This window comes from Taurulus bubalis (genome assembly GCF_910589615.1).
Source record: "Taurulus bubalis genome assembly, chromosome: 9".
In the NCBI taxonomy this organism is placed as follows: Eukaryota; Metazoa; Chordata; class Actinopteri; order Perciformes; family Cottidae; genus Taurulus; species Taurulus bubalis.
The window spans coordinates 17938131-17957282 of NC_136597.1; the positions used below are offsets into that span (position 1 = coordinate 17938131).

Below are 19152 nucleotides of genomic sequence, written 5' to 3' on the forward strand. Positions count from 1 at the left end.
CTGTAGTGTATCTTCAGAGATTAACACACAGAAAGACGGTTGGCTCCTTACGCTCGAGACATCAGACAGAGCCAGGGTGTCACTCACTGACTGGTGCAGTCACTTTCTCTGACGCACACACTAACATTCACACACACATCAACCTGAGTCAACCTTGAGGCTGATTTCTGTCACTCTGTACCATGTGAACTGGGCTGGGAATCCAGTAAAACAGCTGCTCTGAGGCGCTAAACTGAGTGAGTCATCAATGAAATGTTGCAATATACAAAAAAAAAAATCACACAAATCACACGTCAATAATAAGAAATATCTGTACACACCCTGTGGTGTCAACCTCTCCTTTGAGTCATCTCTTTGTTTTGTGCTAAGGAAAGGACACTTTTAAATTTGTGGGCGGTGACTGTGACTATATCTCTTGACACTTTCTAATATTCCACCAGATCAGATCACTCAGTGCACTTCATCAGAGAACATCGACAAGCAACGCAGCATCAATGTTAATGGTGAGTCAAAATCGGTGCTTTCATGTTTGATATATACCAGATTCTATTTTTTTTGTCTGTTTTGTAAAATCAAGTCAAATGAATTTAACTGAGAACTTGTCACCATCTCAGTCTCCCTGAGACATTAAGCTTCTGCTTGTGAAGCTGTGATTGATTGTGAAGCTGTGATTGATTGTTTCACAAACATGGCATGACAGCGAAGGTGAAGTCAGTGTGGAAAGACTGTGAAGAAATATGTGCAAAGGTTAAAGGTCATTGTTCAGGTAAACACAGAGCGGATGAGCAGAGGAAGGATGCTTCTATAGATCTGCTTCTGCATCCGATTCTTTGTAAACATAGACTTTGATCTGCTTTGGGGAAAATGAAATCCTCTGATTGGCTGATTGAATAACCTTTAGAAAGAATGCGGTTCATCTTTTTCTGCTCAGATGCACCCAAGCAAAGGAAGGCAGGCAGAAAATAATGATTAGAAGAGATGTTTATTCATACTTCAGTCCATTTGATGATGTTTATTCTGCTCCAACAGTGACTTGTTAGCCTGAGAGGTAGATACATACATGCAGCTTGTCTCAAGTACTCTTCCCACGGGTTATACCACTTGCATAAGGCTGCAGTGACTCACAGTTGCTAAGCTCTAATAAAACAAACCAGATACAACTAAGGTGTGGCTCCACCTGGATAATAGAGTGAGACTGACACACCTTGTAACAGTCCTCCATTCATACTAAACGTCAAGATTGAACCTAGTATCAGGTACATTCGTAAAAAAAGCACAGACAAAAGTCTCAAAGGCCTTTACTGCTGCATGAAGCATAACGTTTAGGCAATATACTTGTATTTACCTAATTATTACAGATTCAAAAAGAGTAGTAATGTCCTTGTTTAATAAACTAATATATAAAACTAAACAGCCAGTAGTGGGAGAAGTACTCAGATATGTTAATAAGTAAGCATAGCAATACCAAAGTGTAAAACTACTCAAAAAAAAAAACTAAGTGTTAGTAAAACAAAAATGATTGTAAAATACTCACTATGCAGAATGGCCCCTCAGGATAAAACATATAACTGCATCATAACGGCGTTCGAACCCGCTGGCTGGCCCCTCTGTGTTGAGTCTAGTAGGTTTGCGTCTGTGTGTCAGCCCTGAGATAGCAGGGCTTCACCTGCCTCTTGCCCAACGTCAGCGGGGATGCCAGCTGATTTTCGATCTATTTGAATGGTGATGATACATTCATGTTTTTACCCTTTTTTAAAGTTTATTTTCACAATTTTAATATAACGCCGTTGTTTTCAGGTCGTCTGTTAGAATTCAATACACTGTTCATAATAATAGTTATATTTTATTCTGTCTGTATATATATATATATCAGTATTGTAGATATTGTACTGTTTTCTACCGTATTTATATTACTTGTTTTGATTTTTTACTATGTCTCTTGTGTGCGCTTTACCCTTTTTGCTACTGTAATCCTGAAATTTCCACACTGCGGGACTAATAAAGGAATATCTAATGGTGCTCTAATATAGGTATTGCAAAGAGAAAAAACAGGAATATGACAATGAATTCATATGCGTGTGCTAAAAAAAATCAGAGATTTTATGCCATTTTATGATATTTTCAAATTAAACAAGCCCTCCCAAACACTTTGAAGTCCAGTTATGCCTTATTTATTTTTTAAATATGTTTTGTTATTTAGTTGTTGTTTTTGGAAGACACAACATTGTATGGTTTAATGAGAGGACTAATTATACAAAAATATATATATATATATATATATATATATATACATTTACATTTAGGAGGCAGGTATGCAACGGTTAAGGACTGTCGTAAACCCCCCAAAGAAGACGCAAAGGAGCACCTGTGAGCCAGGTAGGCCTGGGTTCACTGACTCCGAGGCTCCGCCCCCTGCTGATGCGGCTCTGTGAGCGGTGAGCGCCTCTCGGTCGGTGCGCCTCGCACACACTTCCAGCCGCGCAAACAACCTGCCCGCACCACGGTTTCTGCCCAGGCGCGTATTTCTTCGTCCTAACTTCTCACCATGAGTGTCGTGGCCTCAGAGAACGTGTTTTTGTCCGCCTTACAGCCCAACACCTCGGTCACTACCTATGGACTCCCGTCTGACATCCAGCTCGGGAACGGCGGCCCCGCGCTCGACGCGATGGCCAGATCGCGGCGCGTGCATCAGCAGGTCCAGATGAGAATGGCGGAGAAGTCCACACTTCCGCGTCAGAATGGATCGGCCTCACAATACGCCATGTCAGGTAAACATCCAAAAAGTATTTGCAATCGCTTTCTCGAGAAACTGTGACGGCTTTATGTTCTTCTTCGTGAAAGTATTTCCGCGTCAAGAGTTGGCGAATGATTTGGGCTCAGTAGGTAAAAGAGCTCTGAGCCACACACAGCTTCAGGTGCAGGTGCCTCATTAAAGTCAATTAGTTTATAGCCTAATGATAACATATCACACATCACATATATGTTAGGCTCATATCGATGGAATTACAACTCTTATCTCACCAGTCAGTCCTGTCTCCTTTGGCCAATACTCAAAATTGCTGAAATACAGTTTTTGGTGGGCTCCAGTATGATGAGCTGCGATATGGAGCATCAAACAATGGATCCCCCAGACAGTAACACTGTTTATAGCCGGTTTACAAAATGTAAAACCCCTCCTTTGTTTTTGTTTTTTTTTGTTTTTGATCACCCAGACAAGCAAAACATGGAGATCACTAACAAGTATTCAAATTTTCGATCATTCCACAGAATATTTTGGTTATTCATTTATAACTCTGTTGGTGCAGTATCCAGAGCAGCCTGCAGTCCGGATACAACCCAGAGATATTGAGTGAGCGAGTATGTGTTTTATTCAGTCAATCATTACATGCAATACAAAAAGGAAAGCCACAATATTCAGCTCACTATCCTAGAAGACAAAGAAAACTAAAGTAAAAATGACTTACACATTTTAAAATAGTGGACTTTAAGTCCCCTGATTATTAAATTGTTCAACTAATTTTTAAATCTTATGTTTTTTGTTTATTTTACAAGAACCAATTTCATTATTCCCCTAAAGTGACCTAGATCAGCTTTTACCTTCATCTGGTGTTGTTTTGTGTATGTGTGGCTTTGCGGGCCTCATCAGCTCATCTGGGAATGTGTCCATTCAGCTGCTCTGCAGGTTCGTAGCAGACGGACCTGAAGCCTCACGCTCAGTATGAGGTGAACATGCACATGAGAAAGGGTTAATGTGTAACAGGCTCGAACAAGTGCTGCTTTCATGAACTTCCCTGATAGCAGAGCAAGGTGAAAGCCTCCCTCTGTGGGATTGGGTTTCGGGTCTTTCTCAGCTTTAGGAGCAGAGGGTTGAAGAAATATACCTGAGAGATGATGATGTTGTTGTGTCGTCTGCTCATAGAAGACACATTGTCAAACGGTGTCTAGTCGTCTTGGCACGCAGACAAAGTCAGCCAAGATGGGATTGTTATGTAAGCAACAGTGAGATTCCCATAAAGGAAATTAAGGGTTTCCAGTAGAGCTGTGAATTTGTTTCCTCAACTGTTACAACACATTTGATGCATTTAAGGAGCTGAATTAGTGTCGAGCCACACATGGACACAGTTGTGTGTTGTTTTTTAAATCTGGCGACTTAAACTTGCACCTTCTTGATGCATAATGTAATTTCCTTCACGTTCCATAATTGGCTACAGGGAGCAGCTCAACATCAGCTTCTTGTTTTTATGACGTTTACTTTTCTGGGTTGTGAAGAAGAATCTTGTTCTCACTTGTCTGGTTTGAGCAGTTCCCCTGTAGGCTAACTGTCTCCAGGGGAAAACATACTGTTCGTGCCATTTTTAATTTGGGAATGCAGAAAGAAATCCGTCAACAAAATGAGTCACTACCTGTTTTTAGTTTTTTACCTTCGATATGTTGGTCAAAGACTGGCCGTACTGTATGAAAAACGGCTGAGTCGGCTGAGCGGAGTTTGCACACTGTTATCTCTGCCTGTCCTTTGCCCTGGGCTTTGCCGGGAGTAAAACATCCAGTCACAAAATGCTGCCACGTCATATTCTTTGTCTTTTGAAACCTGTACAAGAGGCAGAGAAGAATTCATAACGACACAACAGGGAACGCTGCCATTTCAGTGGTTTGTGGCTTCAGAAGAGCTCATTTTGAATGAGTGCACACATGAGAGCACCCAGAGGGACTTCTCCTGTATTTTAATGCTGCAACAATTGAACTAGTTATGGACTAATTGGCACAGCTGGGCAAGTCTCAGCAGAAAGTGAGAGCAGAAGAGAAGAAGACAAAAATGTGTGTTTACATACAGGCTTAGTAAATATTTCAAAAGGCAACACAGAATAATAATAAAAAAAAGATCTGTTTTCAGGGTGTGTTTTTCTGTGTGATGCAAAGGTGTGTTGGGCGTTGCCACGGTTGGCTCATTTTCTTCTACACCAACTGGTTTTGCGTGTGCGTGTGCGTGTGCGTGTGCGTGTGCGTGTGCGTGTGTGTGTGTGTGTGTGTGTGCTGCATAGAAACGTGAAGGTAATTCACCCCTCCCTTCTGCTCACATGGTAAATGTAAAACCTACAACACATATGTGTTGTAGGTTTGGGAACCCTAAAATGGGGACCCTTTTATATGAGGTAACACGGTACAAATCACCAGTCAGACAGAGGCCGATGCTGTCTTTCAGTGTTGCCCAGGTTTAAATCTGTAAGCTTGCATTTAGCTGATGGACGGGGTTCCTCTTTTTCCTTGTAAGAATATGCTATGTTTGGGGCTCACAGTTTCCTGTTGTGACGGTTGCCCTGGTTACAGACAGAATCGCTCATCCTTGTGACATTTCAATGGCCGATTTCATGTCCGGTTCATGGACCACTTCCCCTTTTAATGTATCTGTAAAGTGCTGGAGTCAGATGGAATAGGAAGTCAGATAGAGGGGATAAATACCCCTTGCTCTCGGAGTTCGGGGCTCACTCATCCTGAGGCATGCTGACCGATTGAAGGTAGACAGCAGGGGAGCGGAGTCCAAGGCCTTGTATTAGGTATGCATTTCATGTATGTGTGTAGTTGCTAAATAAATAACCTTAACTGTAATATAACCTGTTCTGTCAATTCTTGAACACTCGAGGAATATCCTGGCGTGGAGGATTCCCTTTCGGTATAAATCCCACCCCTCCCCGAAAAAACAAACATGTTAGGTATCAAATTAAACATAAAAATCAGGGTTACAATAATCCCCATGTACAACCTCTAAACACATCTCAAAACAATAAATAGGATTCGGGGTTAGGGCGAGGGCTTAAAGGGCTACCCTTAATAACCTGTCTTTAGTTTCCTCGTAATTAATTAGTTTTTTTTCCTGGCAGATGAAGTCGTCTGAGGTCGTTTAGTGTACCCGCTCCATCGAGACAAAGGCATTAGTCAGTTTTGAATCATGATCAGTGCAGCCGGGATCATTGCCTCGAACCTCGTGTCAGAACATGTTACACATCTTCAAACACCGACTGCTGGCTGGTGTGTCTTTCAGTCAGTCTAGCACTAATCCATTGGATTGCAATTCAATTTTGTACAGCTGTTCATGGTCCCCAGAGGATAAATCTTATTGACTTTGGTGACTCTGACATTTCCTCGAGTGTCACCATGAAGGGTTATTTGTAAACTGTAGACATGTATGTATGTATGTCTCCTTGAGGATGATTTGTAATACCATCATACGGCATCTTCAGGTCCATTCATTTTGTACTAAATACCTGCAAAACCAATTAAACGCCCATCGTCCTCAGCTCAACTTTGTGTTGCGTGCTAGTCAGCAAATGTTAGCATGCCAACACACTGAACTCCTGTTTGTAATTATCTTAGAGCCCCTAGCATGGCTGTAGTCCTTTTTGTTATTGTTAGTTTGCATTTTACCTCAAAGAGTAATTTTCACTTTTTTTTAAAACTAAATGACAGGAAGTACAGCTAATTCCTTATCGTGAGACTTTCTATTAACGTAATTACACACCTAAATAGGTTCATACAGTGTATTATTGTGCTTTCAGTTGATGCAGTCATTTGAGTTGATAAACTGTGGCTTAAGCATCACATGCCTGCTGTCACATTCTCCACTCACCTGTCAGGTAATTCTGTATATTCTGGTTTGAGAGCAAAAACATCAACACACACTGTGCTGAGCGAGCCGAGAACGTCTTTGTGTTTGTGAACTGTTCCCTCCGAGTGAAGGGTAACCAGAGACGTCCCACCTGGTGACTGGTCGGGCCCTGCTCTTACAGACCGTGTGTGCAGTTGCAACCGCAGTCTTGAGTGCAACAGGACACCTGCTTTTCAAACTGTTTGTCTGTCAATGTTGAGTGTTACGCCTCATTATGCCCGTCCTTAAAATTACCTCCACTGTGCCATTTGTTACATCAAAACAGTTTTTTTTTTTTTTTACTTTAAAGTTTTCCATGTGAGAAAATGTTATGGGTCACAGGGAAATAAAACAACAACAACCCAAAGAAATGTGTTTTAGTTTTGAAAAACAAGACTGTAAAAGTAAACAGGATTACATTTGCAATGTTTCTGGGATTGTATTGTTATGTGAAGTAACACCAACAAAGGTCAGGCTTGACTTGATGTTGCATTATTTATGAATGTGGTAGAACTTAATTATCACTTGACACAACTAACACTATGGAAAGTGTTCTTGATTACAAAATGGCATTAATCGGTGTGTTGACAAATTAAAAATTATGAAAAATACAACTCCCTACATTTGTCATTACTGAAAGGTCACACAAAGTAGAAAACCGAAAAACGGCATTTGTCAGCTGAGTCTAGTCTTTTTTTCAGGGAAAAGACACATGGGAACTCACATGGGAAGTTTCACTTCCCATGTGAGTTCCATATTTAAGTAACTCTTTAACTAGCTGAGTCTAGTCTTTTTTTCAGGGAAAAGACACATGGGAACTCACATGGGAAGTTTTACTTCCCATGTGAGTTCCATATTTAAGTAACTCTTTAGCGGAATGTCGTTTCAAGAGGTGAGGCTTTGCCCTCCTGCTTATACTGCCGTTAAAAAATCTCTTTCTATTTTTGTTTTAGCTCTTCTTTAAGGCTTGACATGTTACAGTTCGGAAAAGCAAAAGACTTTTACTGTATGTATTAATTAATAGTTTATATTATGCTGTATCAAGGTGGAAACCAGTTTTTGTCTCTCAGTTAATTGTATTACAGTTGTATCACTAATATCACTAATAATAATAATAACTTCATTTATCAATGTGATATTGTATGTGGTATTCATCTGTTCTGTTTCCCTGCTTCCCTCCAGACTACGGTGGTGGTGGCGGTGGTTCAACTGTGAAATATCAAACCTATAACCCAAACTACAGCTCTAAATCCTCCTACATGTACTCGGGCTCCAAAACAATGGTGAGTACTACAGCACTATGTCACTGTTTCAGCATCTGTTCTCGCATGTCATGGACAATTCCAGCTGATCATGTAATGTGTCGTTTAAATTCTTCACTGACCCTCTGCTAGTGCCACAGTGGGTCACCGAGGAAACGGCATGTGTGGTATTTCACAGTACGCCGTGATGAGATCAGCTCAGGGTTTCAAGTCCACACTCTAGATTCCTCTATTTTAGGGATTCGACCGGAAAACATTGGCTTTGTGGCACAGATGTTTGAGCTCTGAGCTTAACTTGAAGCTGCATTATGGAAATCATCCTGCTTTTCAATGTGTCCATATCTGAGTCAATAATAATGCCCTTATCACCTAAACAAATGTATGTTTGTATAAGGAAGGGAAATACATTTTTGTCAATTTGCTGTGACAAATTCACCCACACATACACAGTTCATCTGAACTCTGGTTACACATTTACAGTTACTCCTCTTCCTCATTCTCAGGGTCCACGCATATCCCAGAGAACAGGCTTCAGCAGCCAGTCTGTCGGCCCAGACATGGCCCAGATGCACAGGATCACTGTCGGTGGTGGAATGGGTGGTGGCGGTGGTGGTGGCGGTGGCGGCGGCGGTGGTTATTACCGAGAAGACATACGCTTGGGCGGCTACCAAGGGGTTGCCAGGCAACAAAGCCGAATGGAACCACAGCCCCTCTCCATGCACGCCGTGCGGCAGTATGCAGTGCAGGGGAATCCCTGGATGGTGGATGGCAGCGATGCCGGCAGTTTGGTCTCGGACCGTGACGCCACTTTCAACCGCCAGTACGCTCAAAGCGCAGTCAACGGCTACACCAGCCAGGTGAAGCAAGGAGGCACCATGACCTTTACGTCACCCATGCGGCGATCTCTTAGTGGCACTCTTTCCCGCGGCGGAGGGATGACAGGAGGAGAGGCGGAGTTCAGTCAGCAACAATCCTACAAAGGCCCAGCCCACCGCACTATCAACAGGATTACAAACCGAAACCGGCTGAGCATGGGCTCCGTGTCGGGGCAGCAAACCATCCAAGGTGGGAGTGTCTATGGTGGAGGAGGGGACAGAGTGGACGGAGGAGGGTTCATGGCATCCGGATTGACCTCTGCTTCCCAGGGGAACCTAATGCAGCGTTCGGGCACCATGTCCCGGGCCATGTCAATGAGAAGCATGAAGAGTGTGGGCAGGGGCGCAGACATCTACGATGGCCAGATGGAGATGGGAGCCAGCATGGGCAACCTTAGCGGGTGAGACACTCAAATGACAACAAAGTCACCCATTACTTCTTCTCAAATTCACAATATTGATGTGTTTTTTTTTTTGCACGTTCTCATACAATTACTGATGAAATCGTCAGTGTGTAGCAACAATAAATTGATTCTATTAATAAGTATTGTTTGTGGAGGTAAAGCCTGATATACAGGAAGCCAATCCTCTGTCCAAAAACTACTGAAATCCCAATCAAACACTTTTGGACTGACATGTCCCTTCTGTTACAAGTAACATGGGGACGTAGTTTATCTTGAGTCAGTCCCACATTCACCGTCCAGCTGCGTTAGATACTCACTAGCACACCAAATGTGTAGTTATCTGCTGAAAATGTTTGAGTGACGCCAGCGAAAAACGACAAACTTGAGTATTTAGTTCAATAGGAACAAATGGGTTTGTGCTTGTGAAGCAAAGACAGTGTAGAGAGATATGAAGGTATTGGGAGACAGACAAAAACATAATTGCTTTGAGTCTTTTCATTGGATTTCTTGGCAATAAGAAAAATAGGGAATCATGCCGTCCTTATCCTTTAATTAGGTTAAAATACACGATGACAGAGATCTGTGATAAGATAGTGAATGTGATACACCAGAATAATGGAGTCAGAGCGTTCATGTGTCAGGAGCTTTAGTGAGGGAGTGTGTGAGGTGAGCAGTGTATTTCATAAGAGTGCGCATTGGGAGTAGGCTCCTTAGTGGCAGAACTGGTTTTGGGTGTGGCAACTCAGTTCCAGGCCCTGACATTTCACACATCCCACGTTTGTGGTGAGCAAGCAGATTCACAGACCACTGTGTAAGACAAATCATCTATGAATAATTACTGTTGATTTTCATTCAAACATCCAAAATACATATGTTATGATGCCAAACATGATGTCAGGGTGCCATAATTGAAATGTTTTAGATTCTTTGGTTGAATATGTTCATTTGCTCCTTCGCTAGGATCAACTCTTTGGACATGGCCACCGCAGTGCAACACCTGAGAGAGCCCGACCATGAGCTGCAGGTCCTGGGTGCGGCCTACATTCAACACGAGTGCTACAATGACAGCGAGGCCAAAGAAGAGGTAGCTCAAACTGATTGAACTTGTGGTTAGATTTACTCTGGGCTTTTCTACTCTGCAATACCTTATTGAGAAAGTCAGTCATGAAAACTGTTTTCCTTGGATGCTTCTCCATTTCTTGTGACGTAGAGAAGCAGTTTTGTCTTCTGCTCTGGTGTGCTCCAGTTGGATAGCAGCTGCCCTGTACAGATGTTGAATGGCAGACATACAATATCTGGAACTCTTCTTATTTCACGTGACAGAGAGCTCACTCGCTCAGTTTGGTCATGTGCTTTTAGCTTGTTGAGGTTATGTTTAACTCTGAGGATGCTCTTGAGTTTAACATAAAGAGATCCAGATAATTTAAAAGTTAGATATTCGGATAAATATACACATTTGCTTTCTTGCTGAGAGGTAGATATGTTTAGCACTGTTTGTGCAGCAAATCTGAAGGTAGAGCCAGCAGCCGGTTAGCTTAGCTTAGCATAAAGACTGGAAACGGCAAACCTGGCTCTGTCAAAAGGTAACAAAATAGTCTCAGCCCCTCATTTAATATTTACCATACAGACATGAGAGTGATATCATTCTCAGCTAACTCTCGGCAAGAAAGCAAACAAGTGTATCATCCAAAATTCAACTTTTTCTTTTAAAGCCCCTACGTCAGATTTTGGCCACTCCTAGTGGTGACAGCAATGCATGGATCCAACTGATGCATGGACATTGATATGAATGGAGAAAAATGAGACTTGTTGCTATAATCACATATATATTCTACACATAAAGGCTTCAATCCATTATATATTTTGTAATCACTGTAGTTACCAAAACAGTAAATGTCCTAAGCACAATGTTTTTCCTGCCACTTGGTTTCTAGGTGCGGCGCTTGAAGGGCATTTCTGAGCTGGTGAAGCTGTTCAACTGCGAGAACCAGGAAGTGCAGCGTTATGCCACTGGTGCCACACGCAACCTCATCTATGAGAACATGAACAACAAAGTTGCCCTGATTGAGGAGGGTGGCATTTCACAGCTGGTCGAGGCACTCAAAGAATCTGATGAAGAGCTCAACAAAAACATCACTGGTAGGAAAATCCTGATCACATGAATGAAAATAAAAACATGACACAACAAGCACAGTTGGTCTCAGACTGCTTGTTTTGGACTTTTCAATTAATGTAAATTAGTTGGTAACGATATTTGGATGCAACATGATCTGGACAGTAGTGTCCTTGAAATTATTTGAGCAAACAGTAGCTTTTGAGATTGATAATATTCAACTAACAAACAGGAGGACGGTGGCAAGCTGTAACTGGTCACTTTTATAAGAATCCACAGATCCTGAGCAAGTTTGAGATAGTTTTGTATTTTCAGAGGTGTAAGAGATGTTATTATTTTACTTTTTGTTTTTCAATACTCCACATTAATGTCAGCTGGCCATTCACAGTTCAAGTTTCCAGTTGACCTTCAGCACTCATACATTCACACAATTCACATTCTCTTGTCTTTATTCACAATTTTCTGTTGTCAGCAGAACCGGCCGACATACTTTCTCATGAAATGAACACAGAAGGTTTTTTTTACAACAACTTCATAGTGCGGATGTTTGTATGACATGTAGTGTGTCTGAGTACACAGAGTCAGCGGTGGACTTTCCTATAGGGTGTGTGAGAAGGGGGGATAAAGGCGTGTTTGGGAGTTGTCAGGGCCTGTATACTTACAGTATATCTACTCTATTATGACTGATGGCCTTATCACTCTTTCCTTTTAGCCGTTACGCCTTGATTTGTATCAGCAGGTTCAAAGGGGGAAAAAAATACCAGAGCAACTGCATGGCCCTGTTTCTCGTACCTGGCTTACTGAGTTAGAGGGCTAATTGTCAGGATAAGATGACGTAGGTCAGGGTTTCTCGGTTTCTCGAAACAAGCTTAGATAAATCCCCATAGCAACACAGCCAAAAATGTAAACCTGCTGTAAATTCTTATCAAGGTGATCGTGATAAGAATACAGAGAATCGCACACAATTTATTTTCACTGCTTCAATTGATTGAATTTCTGATTATGAATAATACATACATACTGATCTGCCCATGCACATATTCAAACTCCTAGTTATATAGTAATCTACACATACGTGTATATATATATTTGCGACGGTTATGTCTCGCAGCGGGGGCGGTGTTAAAGTTGCGTTCACGGCAACAACGTTGCAAAAACGTTGGAATATTCGCAACGCGTTTGCTGTGAATGATCAAGGTATTGACTTCCTCATATGCCTTCATGATCATCTCCTGCTTCTCAGCAGAGGAATAAAAAGAGGTTCCTTTGAGTTTATTTGCCATTGTACTGTTAGAACATCGTGGTGTCAGTGCTCGATTATTATCCCTTCTGAAGAGGAGCGGGCGCGCGCATTTATCCAGATGACTGACGTCTGGCTAGAATTACCGAGACCATTTCAGCACGGTTCAGCTGTGAAGAAACCCAGATAGCCTGATATCAATCATCTCGCTAATTTAAGTTGGAGATTAGGACATTTGATTGACATTGTTTAGCCAGGTAGGTAGTTTGACAACATGTGACACAGGGCTTATCTGACCCACATAGTGCCAACACATGTTATAGCATCCCTGTCATTTTGAGTTTCTCTCAGATGTTTCGAAAGGAATTGCATATCTCCAAGTTCAACATTTTGGGAAGTACACTTTTTTTATCTCCTTGTGTTGAGTTAGATCAGAAGATTAAAACCCGTTTCATGTCTGAGAGTGGTATCAATGTTTTCATCTAACTCTCAGCAAGAAAGCAACAAAGCTAACTACCCAATGTTTCTTAAAGGGACAGGGTGTGTTATAATAGCAACAACAATATATAATATCCATAGCTATGTTTTCATTTGTGTATAACCTGAAACTAAGAATCATTTTGATTGCGTTACCATAGAATAAGCATGTTGCACCGCCATGTTTCTACAGTAGCCCAGAAGGGACAAACCATTTTTACATTACCTAAAAACCATCGCAGCTCTCCAACACTCTTGTGTTGTTCAGTTGAATCAAATCTGCATTCTCACTACTAGATGCCACTAAATCCCACACACTGCTCCTTCAAAATTGAGGTTACCATAAAATAATGGTAATCTCCAAGATTGAAGTTAAAATATCCATTATTAAACATTAAATAAGCTACATACATATGCAAAATGAAGCATGAATGTCCGTTTTGCTGACTCTCCACTGGTGTGTCTGTGTGCAGGTATCCTGTGGAACCTTTCATCCAAAGACAACCTGAAGGAGAAACTGGCTCGGGAGACACTTCCTGAGCTGACTGATAAGATCCTCATCCCTCTGTCAGGCGGCGGAGACTCCGAGGGCATCCAGCAGTCTCCCTCTGAGGCAGACATCTTCTACAACACCACAGGATGCCTCAGGTTGCTCCTTTGTTAAAATACATTTCTGCGTCCGCTTTTTCTCCCATGATCACATTTGCATTTTGGGAACTTGTTCTGGCAGGACACGTATTACCATACCCATCCCTTTTCACTGTTGTTTGCAAAAGCCTGCGTCACTCCAGCCTCCGGTTGCTTTAGCTCTGCTTTGTTTATGTGCACCCTAAAGGGTGTTTTTCTCCAAATGTTTCACTATTGTTTTTTTTGTTTTTTGCAACGCTCTCTGCGTGACATTTATCGTGCAGCAAAGTGCAAGGAGTAGAAACTAACTGCTAAGCCAAACTATTCAGCATTTTCTAGTTGCACCCTTTTGTTAAAGTAATAGCATGCAGGATTCCTGACTGGATTTTTTAACCTAAAATATCTCTCTGACACTACACTTGCTCTGTGTGTGATCAGGAATATGAGCTCTGTGAACGAAAAGACCCGTCAGCAGATGAGAGAAACACATGGACTGGTGGACTCTTTGGTGGGCTACATCAATGCCTCCCTTGATGAAAACAAGACAGAAGACAAGGTGAGACAAGACTAGATGGAGCTGAATTCAAGCTGCTGTTTCTGTTCACACCAAGGCTTGTGTACTTATTTGTCTGTGTGTTTGCGTGTGTGTTTTTCTTAGGGGGTGGAAAATTCAGTGTGTGTCTTGAGGAACCTCTCCTACCAGCTCTACAGTGAGATGCCTCCATCTGCTATGATGCGCCTGGAAGGACCTACCAGAGGTCAGGACTCAGGGAAGGGCGAAGCTATTGGTTGCTTTACACCTCAGAGTCGCAAAGCCAAAAACGTAAGAGCATGTGAGATTCATCCCTCAGCTTTTTGTGTGTACGGACCAGATTCATCCGTCTCACCAATGTCTCCTTGTTTCTTCCGTCCTCTGACAGAGCAAGAACCAGGATCTCTCCACTTTCACCGAGGTGGCTCGGGTGCCAAAGGGCGTGGAGTGGCTGTGGCACCCACAGATAGTGGGGTTGTACAAACGTGTGCTGCAACAGTGTGAGATCAACTCCACCACCCGCGAGGCCGCAGCCGGAGCGCTGCAGAACATCACAGCTGGAGACAAGAGGGTAAGCTGCAGATTTGTCAGTTCGCCTGTAAAAAAAATCATTCAAATAAAACAATCTTTTAGAAGTTTGTCCAATATTTAATGTGTCCCTCTTTGCCCTGCAGTGGGCCTCTGTGCTGAGCCGGGTGGCTCTGGAGCAGGAGCGCGTACTGCCAGTGCTGCTGGACCACCTGCGTACCAGCAATGATCTGGAGCTGCGTTCTCTCACAGGCCTCCTCCGAAACCTGTCCCGCCATGCCAAAGATAAGAATGACATGGGTCAGTGCCTTTTTTTTTTTTTATCCTTGTGCGATATAAATAATATGATGCTCTGAGCCACCTGTTAACAGAGTATACTTTTAATAACATAGTAAAATCTGTTGTTTTATCACATTTTAGACTAATTCCAGTAATTGTCTAAAATAATCTTCTCACCAGTGTTGCATCACAATATTAATGTTGAAACGTAAATAGCACTGAAATTATAGCATTTCAATTTACTTTACAAAGTATTTTTTTCAGAATTTATGTGGTATCACTTTTTTTATCGGTTGTTTACGTGCAAATAAGAAGAAAACATAATAAAAAAATCATATACAGGTTACAGACACCAAAATTAAACATATGGGATACACAGAATAAACAAATAAAGCCTGAACAGAATTAAACAATCATCTGCCTATAAGATCGAATTAGAATTATTAAAAGTGAAAAACATACAAATGCTGAATATCTGTTTGAACTTTCTCATAAATGTGTGTGTTAATGCAGGATCCCATTGCAAACGGGAGTGATCTGATTGTTAAAATAAATCTTAACAATACTTACTGATTTATCTCCAGCTACAAAGGTGGTGAACAACCTGGTGACCAAGCTGCCTAATGACGGATACCAGAAGGAGCCCTCCAGCGAAGTGACGGTCAACATCTGTGGCGTTCTCAATAACTTGGTGACCAGCAGCTCCGTAGCTGCCAGAGACATCGCCTTCTTCGATGGCCTGCAAAAACTGATCGGCATCAAGAACTCACATGACAACAGGTGACTGGTTGAAGGAGAATTGATTTATCATGTCAAACCAGTTCATTGTGTATTTGACCTGATACAGACATTTGCACATTTTCATGACATTTGTTGTTAAATGTCGAATATTGCTGCCTGTCTTTTGAAACTAGATAATTTGTACCAAGCATTCACTGTGGATGAATCTGTTTTCTCCAGCACTGGGAAGACCAAAGCAGCCAAAGCAGCAGCCACTGTTCTCAGCAACATGTTCCAGTACAAGAAACTGCACAAAGACTACAAAGTGGTGAGACACTAAAATCGAGCTCTGCATGAGCAAAGAAAACCTTTTTTGGGGGGGAATAAAATGTCAAAGTCTATTGTGAGTTGCAGCAGCGTTTTTAAGTGTTACTAATATCCCAATACTTTAGAAGGGATAAAATAATGAATTGTATAATGTTATTGTGTGTTATCAAACAACTCACACAGATTTTGAACTATGAATAATTATGCTGAAGACACATATGGCACTGACATTAACAGCTCATATCAATGTATGACTATACTGCACTTTACAACATCTCATTGAGGGGCTTAACACTAACGTTAAAAATAGTCACACTATCACTAACGTCGGGTGAATTTCGCCCGATATAATGTACCTGATAAAATATACTTCTCATCGAAATATATTCAAATACAACAATACAATACAAGGCAAGTTGAAGTACTCTTCTTTTATTTTCCCCTATAGAACCTCTCATAAAACAATAAACAGGTATCATGGGGAGACCCTGAAAAAAGGCTCAAAATCCGGTGAAAAATTAGGGAATCGTCAATAAAAAATAATAAAAAATATAAATAAAGGAGCTATGAACTTGTTTTTTGGTCCACATGCTCCTGAGACATGTGTGACTTCTTCTGTGAAGGAAAAGTGAATTAATGTTAAAAGTCAATGTTAAAACCCATCCGTAAAAAATTGTCACACTATCACTAACGTCGGGTGAAAATCACCTGAACAGGTGCCTGTAGAAAAAAGCAGTGATCGGAGCAGGAAGAGACGCCCACCTTCACTAACGTCTGTGAGCAGCATGAAGCTACAGAAGGACCCACGCAACTCAGACAAAAGCAACACAATGAAAATAACGTAACATCAATCGCTCGGGTGAAAATCACCCAACGTTTGTGTTCTAGGTTTAAAAGTATTCTCCTCACATTATTGTGATATTTAATTCAGTTTAGAGATATATGAAAGATACACAAAGATAAAACATGAGTAACTTTGTGCATATTTTTTAAATGACAGTGCTCTCAGTTCAGTACACACATCTCTTTCTCAAGAGTCACTTGGCCTCTAACACGGCGAGAACAACAAGTTGGATTATGCATGTCGACTGACGCTCAAAAGTCAAAGCTCAGTGGAAACGTTTTCTCTTCATGGAGCCCCACCCTCATTCTTATTGAATTGAAGTTTGTGTTTGTTCCTGAGCGTGAGCGTGTGTGTGTGTGTGTGTGTGTGTGTGTGTGTGTGTGTGTGTGTGTGTGTGTGTGTGTGTGTGTGTGTGTGTGTGTGTGTGTGTGTGTGTGTGTGTGTGTGTGTGTGTGTGTGTGTGACGGAGGACATTTCTCTCTCCGAAATTCCCTCGTCAGTTAGTTGGCTCAAGTTCAAAAACCTATATATTTCTGACAGTTAACACTGCTGCTCTTTCAACGCACACACACACACACACACACACCCCTACACAAAGGCATGTGCATGTCTTGGGCAGGGTCGGGTGTTTCTGCCTTTTGCAGATCACGACTTGCCTCTCCCCAAGGTGTGGTGTTCATCCTATTTCTCAACAAACAAGTCCGAGCAGAACAAAAAAACGCTTTAAACCTTGTCTTGCATACATTTGTATCCCAAGATACCTGCACCGCAAACTGTTCCAAAGAAATATGTACTTTCACAAGATGTAAGCTATTCAAACACTCAATTGCTGAAATGTAATGTGTTAGTCCAGAATTTACTCCAGATCAAATGTCAAAATCAAGGATGCTTTTGTTTTGAAAAATTAGCTTTTTTACACTTTGTATGTGTCATAACACTATATTGTTTGTTTCTTTGTGTTACAGAAAGGGTTTACAAGACGGGATTTTGCAGACATGACGATCTAAAATAAAAGTAACGCCATACAAGTTCACTTCTTTAACAGTGATCAGGCCAGCACTCCACCAGCCTGTGGAGTAAAGAGACTGTTTATACTATTCAAAGATAGCGTAGGTTCACATCTCATGTGCCATACTTTATGATGACAACATGGACGACACGCAAGTGATGGAGGATCTCCCCGACGGAAAAGGACTTGTGTATTTTTAAATCTCGACGGACAGTTCAAGAAATGTGGATCCGGTACGCTGGACTATTGATGGACTTTGATACAGATGTGTGCACCTTAACCATTTACTCTCTTTGTTTGAACACTGTATGTTTTAGTTTGGAATCAGGGATTTCTTATCTGTCGATGCAACATGTATTTCATATGAAACTTTTAGTTTCTGCCAGTTGAGCAACTGTTGATGGGCAATATGGTGGACACTTGTGCCATGTCTCCTCACTGTTGCATCTCAATCACAGCAGAAATGCCAACAAGTGTACTTTTGTAAATAGTACTTCTTATTTTACACAGAAATCAAATGTTTTATATATTGTATTCGCGCTTTGTATTAGTAGATTTTGAAGAGATAAATATGTGTTTATCAATGAGTCTAAATTCTAACAGTTATAATTGAATGTAAACCACAAGAGATTTATAGAAATGTGGATCTTTGATTCAGAAATATGTTGATAATGATTATGTCTGCAAAATGTCATACTAGATGTTGATGAATGACTTTTGTAATCGCTTTGACAAACAAAACTCATGGAGTTCAACAGGGATGGAAAGGATACAATCCTAGCTTTTATATCAGAACAAATAAAGTATTTGTTTTGTATTTGAGTTCTTATTGCTAAATCTATCACTTCACATTCAAGTTTAATAGTATATTTTTGTTGTGTGTAACTGGTAACTGTGTAAGTATTGATACAAAACTTTAAATCTACAACTAATAGTTATTACTGTCCTGAGGCATAAATGTTTCCGAGCGAATTCTCACTGTTTTATATTTGCTTTTAAGTTGTGTACAGGCAGATGTATCATCTGGATTTTTTTCAGCTAATAAAGTTACAGATTTGGAAGTGAAATGTAATTTTTAAGCATTTCGTGTGTGTGTGTGTGTGTGTGTGTGTGTGTGTGTGTGTGTGTGTGTGTGTGTGTGTGTGTGTGTGTGTGTGTGTGTGTGTGTGTGTGTGTGTGTGTGTGTGTGTGTGTGTGTGTGTGTGTGTGTGCGCGCGCGCGCGCTGCAGCGTATGCTGCGACTATAGTAGAGTGCCACTGAGGTGGTAAAATGTT

At 41.3% G+C, this 19152-nt stretch overlaps 1 protein-coding gene across 2 annotated transcripts; it reads left to right on the top strand.

Annotated features, from left to right (window-relative positions):
* The first annotated feature begins 459 nt into the window (after positions 1 to 459).
* Positions 460 to 18943, top strand: pkp3a (plakophilin 3a). 2 transcript variants are annotated; one of them, XM_079223810.1, is made up of 14 exons: positions 460 to 503; positions 2591 to 2768; positions 7823 to 7923; positions 8406 to 9178; positions 10142 to 10265; positions 11116 to 11320; positions 13485 to 13659; positions 14077 to 14194; positions 14297 to 14461; positions 14559 to 14741; positions 14845 to 14998; positions 15562 to 15757; positions 15938 to 16025; positions 17834 to 18943. In XM_079223810.1, exons 1-14 carry the CDS (start codon positions 495 to 497, stop codon positions 17873 to 17875), a joined length of 2511 nt encoding a protein of 836 aa, XP_079079936.1. In that variant the 5' UTR covers positions 460 to 494; the 3' UTR covers positions 17876 to 18943. The 2 variants fall into 2 exon arrangements, with proteins under 2 accessions (XP_079079936.1, XP_079079935.1); XM_079223809.1 differs by lacking the exon at positions 460 to 503 and having other exon boundaries at positions 2491 to 2768.
* The last annotated feature ends 209 nt before the right edge of the window (positions 18944 to 19152 follow it).

What these genes read in the sequence shown, in the direction of transcription:
- pkp3a (XM_079223809.1), top strand. Translation starts at nt 2,546, where the DNA reads ATGAGTGTCGTGGCCTCAGAGAACGTGTTTTTGTCCGCCTTACAGCCC. An exon ending in AGCATGGGCAACCTTAGCGG is followed by an intron (nt 9,179 to 10,141) that starts GTGAGACACTCA and finishes CTCCTTCGCTAG; the next exon opens with GATCAACTCTTTGGACATGG. An exon ending in AAGAACTCACATGACAACAG is followed by an intron (nt 15,758 to 15,937) that starts GTGACTGGTTGA and finishes TGTTTTCTCCAG; the next exon opens with CACTGGGAAGACCAAAGCAG.